This window comes from Gymnoscopelus microlampas (genome assembly GCF_963454915.1).
Source record: "Gymnoscopelus microlampas genome assembly, chromosome: 12".
In the NCBI taxonomy this organism is placed as follows: domain Eukaryota; kingdom Metazoa; phylum Chordata; class Actinopteri; order Myctophiformes; family Myctophidae; genus Gymnoscopelus; species Gymnoscopelus microlampas.
In genome coordinates, this window is record NC_139949.1 from 20,141,241 (window position 1) to 20,153,012 (window position 11,772).

General features: G+C 40.0%; 1 protein-coding gene across 1 annotated transcript; it reads right to left on the reverse strand.

Annotated features, from left to right (window-relative positions):
- Positions 1-619: 619 nt before the first annotated feature.
- Positions 620-10,024, reverse strand: sod1 (superoxide dismutase 1, soluble). The gene is made up of 5 exons (XM_084074963.1): positions 9,865-10,024; positions 6,251-6,347; positions 6,065-6,134; positions 2,571-2,688; positions 620-1,077 (listed from the first exon to the last, which is right to left on the reverse strand). The coding sequence occupies exons 1-5, from the start codon at positions 9,934-9,936 to the stop codon at positions 970-972; spliced, it is 465 nt and encodes a 154-aa protein (XP_083931089.1). The 5' UTR covers positions 9,937-10,024; the 3' UTR covers positions 620-969.
- Positions 10,025-11,772: the final 1,748 nt, after the last annotated feature.

The following is an 11,772-nucleotide window of genomic DNA, read 5'->3' on the forward strand; positions in this document are numbered from 1 at the left end:
GCTGAATAGAATATTGCAACATAATAGTTATTGGTTCCTGATTTCAATTATGCAAAATGTGGGTCCCAGTACGAAACCATCAACAGACCACTGGCGAATTTCATCAATGTTTGATGACATGTGTAGCTTATAGATTAGTGATATTTTTTGGATTTGTGTTCCAATAACACAAATGTGACTGCCACCATTAAAGTTCAAGTCGCTCAAGGGTAAAAATTATTATTACTATGCAGTCACAACACAGTGGAATGCATTATAAACAGCACTAAAATTTCTAAATTCCCCATTAAAGTTTGAAAGCTGACCTGAAGTCATGGCTTCAACTAAATTATAATTGGTCTTAGTCTTCATTAATTTAACTGAATATTTTTGGTATAAATGTTTTGTACCGTTTGTATGTTGCATTGTTGCCTGTATAGATGTTGAATGTTTACATGGACCACAATGCAAACAAGCCCTTGGCTTTTTAGTGATTTATCGATTAGACTTGTGCGATTTGCATCGCACTGCTGTACTTTTAAATTATCAATAAAATATTCAAACAATTATTAAACCCCCAACTAATTCAGAATACTTTTCTAGATAGACATACAGTATGAAATTTACACAAAAACAGTCATAGTGTACACAGAGCCCATTTATTGATTTTCATATATTTTACAACTGCACATAACTTCACAGAGTACCCTACCAGTTATTTGGAACAAAACCGATAAGTGAACTTACAAAACACGCATACAGAGACATTAAAAGAGGAATGGGAATAAAGCAAGGCCTCTAAATCTCTAAGTGCTTTCTTCTGTGGTCAAATACAAGGACATACACAGCAATCTAAGGACATTCGGTTATGTGAGCTTATTCGGTTACGAGCTTCGTGGCAGCAGTGGTTTCCAGTGCCAGTGGATTGTGCGCAAGAGAGCAGGGTAGGGTGGGTTGTTACTGGGTAATGCCGATGACGCCACAGGATTGTCACTGCGTAATGCCGATGACGCCACAGGCCTGACGTCCTCCGGCGTTGCCCGTCTTCAGACTCTCATCGTTGCCTCCTTTTCCCAGGTCGTCAGCCTTCTCGTGGATCTACAGAGCGAAGAGAATGAGGGCAGTGAACCAGTGGTGTTAAGTAACTAAGTACATGTACTCAAGTACTGTACTTAAGTAATTTGTGGACTTTTACTTGTAACAGAGTACTTCTACATTGCAGTATTGATACTTTTACTTTTTCCACCACTGCAGTGAACACAGGGTCTGGGGGACAGACGGACACGCTATCTGAATGCAACAGACTATAGAAATGTCCTACCACTGTACATTTTCATAATCATCATGACTTCCTCCTAAGATACTATAACAATCAGTTTAGTCAAAAAGAAGGAGAGAGAAGCGCTGCAGGGATCATTCAGTGGCTCTGAGATAGGTGCTCTTTGGTGTCACAGGTAGGGATAATTAAACAAAGAGGATTTCTAAAAAAGTACTGCTTGCCAAAAAGGTGTGAATTGCAGACTTAAAAAGAAAAGAATTCCAAGGCACTCCGTCTCATGTGAAAAAATGTGTAGATTTATTAAGAGCAAGGCAAATGAATGTGACCCAAATGTTTGGTCACATTCATTTGCCTTGCATAATATATTATAAGTTATATTTGAATAAGTTTATTGGTGCATTCACATGGATTTAGGCAAGCGGTAGCCGGCAACACCTTCTGGAAGGCACAGGAAAGATAAACAGTCCAGATACATTAAAAAAATGTGATTTTGATGACATGACTATTGAGATAATGTGTACTGATTTGTGTGATGTTTGGACAAAATCTGTAGGACCAAGTCTGGTGAAGTCAAAGACAGACCGAAGTGGCCGTCCCAGGACAACACCCCAAGAAGACCGGTTCCTCATCCTACTGAGGAACCATAGGCTTTCTTCGAGAGATTTACAGGCAGAATTTGCACAATGGTACCACAGACAGATCTGTCAGGTGCAGGACCCATCCTCTGGTGCCAGTCAGACACACCTGTGATTGTGCTCGCAGGTCGCTCAAAAACGAGAGTGAAGAGCAACAGAAGCATATTGGAGGATTTGGCCAATTTGGGGGGGGGGGGGGGGTGAAACCTACACTTTTAATTTTTTTTACACAAATGTTCCTATTTTCTGCTCCTGCAGCATATGACTAACACACAAGCCTCGTTGAGTCAGAATAAGGACATGTTGTACCACGCCTAGGAAGGGAGGCCATCACTGAAAACATAGCGCCCATGGTAACGTGGACGAAACCTACACTTTTAGCTGTGTTGTTTATTCCACACTCCTTACAAGTTGTACCTCGTTGTAAAGGTGACTAATCAACGATAATGATGTAAAACACAAATCGGTATTATTGAAGGGGAGTAATAATCGACCAAAATTTAAGTTCCCAAACTTTTGAGGAGTTTATTTAGCTTGGACCACTCATTAAAAATAGCAAAGACATTAATAATATCATACAATATCATTGCAATTGATTTTGAATTTATTTCATTCAACAACTGTAAACTAAATAAACACTAATACAGAGAATGACAGAGGGAGAAAAGGTTCCTTACCACCATAGTTCTGCCGATGATGGATAGCGGCCCATTTAAGGTAAGCATCTTGTCTGTGATGCTGATTTTAGCAACGTTATCATCCCCTGCGGTGACGTTCCCCAAGTCTCCTACATGCCTGTTTGAACCAAGACAAAGGAACCGTTTTCTTGCATGACAAGTCTGGGTTGACACTTACGTTAACATACTTTGACCCCCGATCTAGGGAGAACCGAATGGCAAAACAGACTTCAATTGATTAGCATTTATAATCAGCATCAGTTATTTTAAGCCAGATTAAATTCCAATTGTTTGGATATTTTACATAATTTCGCTGTCTACGTCAGCAGTCGTATAAACAAATATTAACTTCAACTCATGCCAGTAAGGTAGAAAATGTTTTTAAAATATCACTAAACTAAAAGGAAAATATGACATTTCATTTCGACATCTTGTTCCAACCACAGCAATCATATTGGACCACAATCTTATCAAATGTTTCAGATATAGAGGATGATCTTGTACTTGGCATGCAAAACACAGAAGTTAACCACTTACGACCAACCATACTTTGTAAAAATGGACCCCAGTTGCACTGTGCTTGGTGCACCCCTTTTCCGATGTACACCAAATCTCTTGCCTGAAAATAGCCGATCTACAAGCTCACAAAACACGTCGCAATGTGCTGCGTTGTGAGCTTGTAGAACGGCCATTTTCGGCAAACGTTACCCCCCAGAATAGGGATGGTGGGGTTCAAGTGGTTAAATCCAGTTACTAGTGCCTCAGCAAAGTAGCTAAACACTGCACCAAAACTAATGAGACAGCCATCTCTAGACATATTTCCATTGCAGAACGATCATGCCCAACTTGTAACGTCTACAATGCCGGAGGTGTAAATTGTATATTTGGTTTCATATGACACAATGATGCTTTAATGATACCACAATGGCATAATGCAGTTGTGTTTTCCATCATGTACGTGACACCAACCTGTCACAAGCCCTATACCATCACAGGAGTGTCTGTGTGTACTAGGGTTTAACACCGGGATTCCCGGGATGCGGGAATCCCGGGGTTATTTACCGTCCCGGGAACTGACTTCGGTTCCCGGGATCCCGTTTTTTTTTCCTTGTTAGAAATGAATACTAATTAGTAGAAAGGCCTATCTACAGCGCGGAGGAATTACTATTATAATTAGGCAAGTTACTTGCCGCGTTGCCGACCAGGGCAGGGTCCCATCGTCCCGTTGTGAATGTGAACCAATATGGGACGCACTGAATGTAACAGTAATGAACAAATAAAACACAAGTGGCCGTGATGCCCCATGCCTGCCCTGCGCACGCTGATTTCACTGTTTCCTCTGCTGTCAATACGGTAGACACACCAGTTGACTAGTTGAGATTCAACATCAAGAAACGCTGCATAAACAGTGGGTAGGTTTGATTTCGAGCCTATATTCCAGCTTAAAATGCGTGCAAGCCAAGCAATGCTTTTGATAGAGAGAGAGGACAGACTGGAGAGCTGGAGAGAGAGAGAGCAAGAGAGCGCGTGCGAGAGAGAGAGATAAACTGTGACCTCACCGGCGCTCTGATGGACAATAAATAAATAATCCTTTTGCAAATTCTCTTGTCAATAATGATACAAATGGAACGTTTATTTCAGCAGCTAGAGTTTGACATTGTTTGAGTGCACAGCGCAGCTCCTCGTTTAAGTTAATTGTCTTCACCCGCTGCTGCGCAACAGGGCAGATCTCCGCCAGGGCACTATATTATATTTATATGATTTTAAAAATCAACTTAAGTCATTATTAGTGCAAGTTCATAGGTGGACACAATAGGGACATTTGGGCACCTCAATGTAAAATTGTCTATTTAAGTATCTACATATAAATGCATTTTAGTGGGCACTTTTTTTTTTTACCCTTTAACGGGAATTCCCGGGAAGCCCGGGAAAAGGTCTGAAAATTCCCGGGAATTAAAGTTAGCTATTTCCCAGAAAATGTTAAACCCTAGTGCGCACCCACCACCTACATCCTCCCCGACGAGGTTCTTGTCAAACATTTGAAAACCGTTTTATTTTGTTTGTTGTCCGTTTTTAAATCGACACTAATGAAAATCAAGGTAATCGGCTTGCCAGTACTGCACTAATTTACTTGCAGTGTGCAGATTTATGATCTAGGAAAATATAAATATCGGATCTGGAGACATCCCAACTGCAATCGCTTCCATCTAATCTCACAAAATGTGGGCCGTCTCTGACATGACCATGAGCAACCCACATTACTTACACATGAATTGCTTGCTAGGACTGAAGAAGTCTTTCTTTCCTTGTAATAAACACAGAACCAGAACAGATAAAGTTGGAAGCTTAATTTTGTGTGACCAACACACACAATACAGTGTTGTGACTATAAATCTAGGGCTGCACAGATTCTCAGGCCTACAAATGAAATGCATTGTCAGAGGAACTCATTCAGTTAATTAAAATTGAGCAAATTCCAACCATTACCATTTCCCCTCCACAATGTTTTAACAGAGCATTTACACAGAAAGCAGAATTTACATACAAAAAAAAAACATAAGTCTAGGTGGCAAATACCAGACATACACATTCTCCTGTTAGAGCATAGGGCATGTGACAGGTTGGTGTCACACACATGATGGAAAACACAACTACATTATGTTATGATGTCATCATTAAAACACACTTTATGTGACCAACAGTCATGGTGTCACCAAATTACCCAAACAGAATATCTTCATGGTGTCACCAAATTACCCAAACAGAATATCTTCAGGATTAAAGTACCAGAATAATTCAAAGCCGTCAGGTCAGGTTACTAAGTAGTGCTAGTGTGTGTGTTTTTAGTGTGATTACAACTAGGGCTGTGCATCGTCTATCTCACGATTCGATTCCGATTCTTGGGGTCACGATTCAGATTTTTTCAAAACAAACGATTCTCGATTAAAAAAAAAAAATCGATTAAAAACGTAGGATTTCAGGATCTACTCCAGTCTGCTGGCATGAAAGCAGAGTACATTTACGTACCTTTTATAATAGTAAAGGCTTTATCAACTGATAATAATGTAAACACACAAAGGACAACATGTCTCATTTATTCATGCTTGCACACATTTGAACTTGTACAAAACTTATTAACTTCTGAATCTGACACTCAGTTACTTCTCAGTTCCCAGAACAATAAAATGAAAGTAATAAAACTGCTGTAACATAAATAGAATTGGTAGGCTTAAGCTATCTGCCAGCCCAGAACTTGCCACTTCTCAAACATTTTATTATACAAAAATACGGTTCTGTGTAAAAAAAAGAAAAGAGAATAGATTCTGAATCGTCCAACATTAGAGTCGCGATTCGAGTACGAATCGATTTTCTTCTCCCACACCCCTAATTACAACCTATAGCGAATTGATTTCACCACTTTAGACTGTTGAAAATAGCAGTATCATCAGACATAGTTTGCTAACAGACATAGTTATAGAGTGGGCACAACTTACCTGTCTGCATCAGTAGGACCAGCATGAGTCTTGTTGTGGGGGTTGAAGTGAGGGCCTGCACTGATGCACCCTGGGAAAGGAAACGTTTTATCATCCAGGGTGGCATCATTTCTCAGAATGGATGCTTCGTTTTGGAATCATGACACCAAAAGGAAAACCACACAATGAAACTGACAGAATGCTTACCATTGGTGTTATCCCCAAAAGCATGGACGTGGAAACCATGTAAGCCAGGCGCAAGACCCGAGATCTGTCCAGTCAACTTCACAGGGGCAGAATCACTCTATACATAAAGATGAGGAGAACAGGGGGAAAAACACAATTATATAAACCATTTGGAAAGTGCATGCTGAAAATGTGCCTTTATCCTAAAACAAAGAAACACCTACAATAATTTAAAACAAGCCAATACAAAAAGAAAAAAAATGTCACAGTGAGTCAGCATATAAATAGGTTTTAAAGATCAGGGCCAATGGACTGATCTTAGAAGTTTTCAGTGCCTAAGATTTTGACTAAATAAACTATGCAAGATGTTCAAGTCGTGACTTTTGACAATTTGTTCTAAAGCCTACGGCTTTGATGGGAAAGAAAGAACATCACATTTATTGAATAAGCAATAAACACAGACATATGACAGAGAGCAGACAGAATCAAACCCTTGACAGAAAACAGGGTTTCATCTGTCCCAGTCAGCAAGATATGCAATGTTCAGCTGTACAACAGTAGAGAAACCAGACTCCATATAAACTCCAATAGGGCGTGGGAGAGAATTACATTCAGTCAGCTATTCCTCAAGATCAATGTGATCGAGACATTGACACAAACAAGTGGAGCAGAAAAACAGTATGCATACTTTAATTTGTATGCTTGTCCTACGCCTGTACACCTCATCCTTGGAGAACAACAGCCACTCAGAACCACAAGCATGGTGGCTTTGTGTCGATGAAACCCGTTTTGTGCTCCAATGGCCCACCTAGATGTCAATAAGCCAACAGCTACACAAACTAGCGTGGTCTGCAATGCCAGTATAAACATCAAGGTGACTTTTTTAGTCAGTGGACTAACTTAACTATACATCTAGGTAACCGTAGGAATGTCACAATTATTACATGGTCGCCTGATGGCAATCATCCGAGATAAATCTCAATTATTTAGCATTATCAACATAACATTTTCATTCATCTGTAAAAGTCAACCGTTGAAAAATGAGAGCTTGTAGAGCAGCCCTCTTTAAGATTTAGGGTATAACATCAAATAAATATGGCCTGTTTTGGCCGTAGTACAGTATTTCTATTATTAGTAACCGTCAGTCAGTCTTTTGTACAGTATATATGTACAACTACAAGTTAGTTGTCATAGCTGCCCTATGTACATTTTGTTTGCAAAGCCCAACACCATTGTATCGTTTTTGTTCCAATGTTCAAGCCCAAATATACAATTAGAACAATCATTAATCGTGATTATTTGTATGACAATTAATCGTCAACTAAAATGTCATGATCGTGACAGCCCTTGGGGAGTAGGGGCTTTATGTACTTCACATAATGAAAGTTACAACACAGCAAGATGACCCCAATCCTCATGTAGTGAAAACAAATTTACATCCAATACTGTACTTATATAACTTTTTTTTTTTTAAGTAAATAAAATATTTGAGAAACAACTTAAAAAACGTTCAACACAGATAACAAGCAACAAAAGGGTTATGACAATCAAAGAATTTGTAGTTTGATGGTTAAACAAATCTGCCTTAAGATGATTGGGCATAATTTTGCACTTCAGTTTCCACTCCAGCTCATTCAGTCTACATAACGTCAACCGATTGTCATTGAAGCCATCTGAACAATGAAAAGTAAGAGTCAGTGTCACATGCTTGCAAGTTGGCTGTTGACGTTGTTGGCCATAGCTAATGTCAGTAAACAACCAGCAGTTCACAGTGAAATCCTAAGTTTTTATCCCTGCCAAGCTGGAACGTCCAAAAGGCAAGGGATTATCTTTTCTGCTCCCTTGAGTCTGTCACTCCCAGGTGACCAAGGAAGAACCTTCAACCCACATTTTTCAGGCTGTTATAGTGTGGGCATGAGGCCTACTATTACAAATATTTTTTGTATGCAGAATGGGTCAGTTTTGCACAGAATAGTCGTGAAACTTTGTACGCACAGTCCCACTAGGCCAAATAAGAACTGCCACCATTTCCCCCCCCCAAATAGGCCTCATGATGGCGTGATAACACGTCACAACAAAGCCCTGGGTAGCCGTAGGCAACCTGGCCTGGCAGGGAACTGCGCTCCAAGGAGCTCACTTGTATAGTTGACATAAGTTGACATAATGTACACTCTGAGTTAAATGTCTCATATGCTACAAGGGCACTGTCAGGGGAAATCAACTAAGGTTAGGTAGGAGAGGACATCACAATGACTCAGCAAAACATATACTGTAGTACTCATAGGTTAAATGGGGATGTTTAAACCCTCCAAAAAACTGCAATAAGTAACATTAGATAAGAGCAGCTTGTGCTTCATAGTGTCCCCTTATCAGTCATAGAAGGTTCAAATAAAACCTACAGCTTGAAGCAGATACATCCTTATCTTAAATTGCAGCCCATTCATTCAACTGAATCCTCCTTGTTTTACAATCTACTACAAGTACAAACTTTATTAGAGCATAATATAACAAATAGAAAATTGTCCATAGGAACATAAAATGCCATTTAGATATTTGATAATGGAAAATAACAAAAAACAGACGATGATAAGAGGATGAGACCTAATATGCGGGGGCCGGGGCTATATGAGGACATGCTTGGGGAAGGGAGGGGGCTGACCATGGCTTGGCCATGGGTTCATAAGTTCATGTGACCAATGGCCAATGGGACAATTATTCTCTAGTGAACATTAGGAAATAACTCACAGACGCATTATAATAGTAAATCATCATGTGATATAATATAGTTATGGTTAACTATGTTTTTTTTAATCTGATCAGGGATGATCAGGCTATGACGTTATAGCTGGCAAGCTGATGTAACGTTACTGAATGTAGCTTATGCAACAGGCGATTTCAAAAGTAAGGTAGTATATTAATCTGCATGTTTACGTTAGGCGTCGTTAATAATTAATCAATTGACGATCAAAGGTGCATGCGCAGCCTTGGCTTGTTTAAAAGGTGGTGAGGTGACATTTATGTTAGATAGTAGTAAGTGGATTACCTTCAGCTAACGATACAAACATGACCGTTATAACGTTGACTTTTGAAGCACATCAGTGGTTCCGTAAGGACATTGTGTGTGTAAACATTTAAAGAAGCGCATTCATTTAGCCAGGTCGGTGACGGTGCACCGTGCTATAATCCGTGGTCGTGAGCGTGGTGGTGGTGACCAGTGAGGTCCAGCCACGGTAACCGGAAAGCTCGCCCCAAAACACGCTCGCCCCCATTATTTTCGAGGATGGGAACAGTCGGTTAGAAATAAATGTAGGGTTAGGCATAGTTTTACTTAGATTTAGATTGGGAATAAGGTTAGGTTTTAGCACCATTTTACTGAGGTTACGGTTAGGAATAAATGGAATAAGGTTAGTTTTAGGCATAGTTTACTCAACTGAGGTTACGTTTAGGAATACCCGGTGGCGACCATTCCGAAGTCAACAGATTTGCCCCCGGGTGACAGTGTTTTGGGGCGAGCGTTTTGGTATTCCTCCCAGCCACCGCGCGGCCCGCGTCGACTCGAGTAGCGTCGGTGGCGTCAGAAAGCGTGTTCGTCGTGACATTACTGGAGTTATTAGAAAAGATAATTCACACATTACCTCCTGTTCGAAAAACACTGTTCCGGCGACATCTCCCGCTCCCTTCAATACGCACACTGCTTTCAGCACCATGTTTGTTTGCAGAAATCCTCACTTGACTCAGCGTCTATCTAAGTTTCTTGTTTCTTCTTCTATGCCGGGCGAGAGAGACAACCAACCTATGTATCTGCTTGGTGGGCGGGCTTATCGCGCTGCTGTCCAATGAATCCAACCGATACCAAACAAGACGAGAACACTAAATACGCGACGTTTTGATTGGCGTATGTATGTATTGCGTTAGCCGCCCTGAAACATGACTGTCATATGACAGTCATGACGAAACTTCAACCTGGGTTTTGCACGTTCTTTATTTACAGCCCGTAGATCATACATACACGTTCAGATTTCAAATATAAAGTTCTTACCCCATGGCCACGGATGTTACAATTCACGTTGGGTGGGTGTAAGTACCCGTATCTTTCGTATTGTTCAATAAAAAGCATTTTAATCCGATCGGCGGCCATTTTCTCATAGTTATATAATGTACCAGAGTGCAATACACCTCCCAACCAATAGGGTCGCGTAGTTGAAAGCATGTGGAGAAAATTCGGAGAAAATGGCCACCGATCGGATTAAAATGTTTTTTATTTAACAATACGTAATATACGGGTACTTATGTGGGCCACAGTATAATTGTAACATCCGTGGCCATGGGGTAAGTACTTTATATTTGAAATTTGAACGTTTATGTAGATGTACGGGTTGTAAATGGAGAAAAAACAAAAAACAGATTGAAGTTCAGCCATGACGCTCGTGACGAACGAGCGTCGTGTGTGATCCATGGCTAGTATTGCATGTGTAGCTTGTGTACTGAGTTGACCTCGCATTATGAACTGACCTTACACATTTGAAGAAAAAAAACTGCTGTTATTTGTGTACTACATTTTAAATACAATTTGCAAAAGTGCTGTTATTTGTTTAAAAAAGCTTTACACCTGCAGCTACCATTGCCTACATATACCTATTATTTCTAATAGCAAATTAACGTTTTTGTGGATTTGTAAGAGTTTTTCCAAGTTGCAATGTGACATAGCCCTGAAACATGACTGTCATACAATCGTGTGAACCATGGCTACAATGTGACATAGCTCTATTAACACATTTCTTTATTCCCTTTAATTGTACAGACATTTCTCAGTTTTGTTTGTTTTTACTTGACACTTGCATTGGCAATGTAATTTATGTAAACATATGTTTTCTCATGCCAATAAAGCTCCATTGAATTGAATTGTTCTCAAACCAATTGTTGCATGTTGAAGGTGTACACCAGTAAACCCAGAGTAGAGGAGTACAACAAACAGGTTCTCAGACTTTTTAATTTCAAGGACCCCAGTTCCATATGCATTATCCCTGGCTGTCCACTTGCCCACAGATGCCCAGTCACTGTAAAATCATCAGCGTTGTTAACTCCGAGAGTTAGCTTTAGTCCTGGGGGATTCAGCCTTTACCCTTCCTCTAACTCAGGATTCTTATCATTTTATAATTAATCTGCTCAGGAGACGAGACACTAATTGCAACTCTCACTCCATTTCTTATTTGTAATTGTAATGTTATATTCTTCAAAAGGTGGGTTATCATTCATTCATATCATATGCTAGCTATGGTTTTCTCTTGCAATTTTCTAATCAAACGTCAGCTAAAGGGAGTAGGATTAAAAAATCTGGGAAACTGACTCAAAAAAAGTTTGAGAACCACTGATCTAGATAGCATGTTGTTTAGACAGATGCTAGGCTAGGTTCATCCTTTACCTGGTATCCCAGTTTCCGCTATACAGTCATTTACCTTGTCTATTGACTAGAGCTCATGCTTACTCTGCTTATTCCTGTTTAACCCTTCAAGTTGCTCTGGGTAGAGCGTCTGCCAAATGCC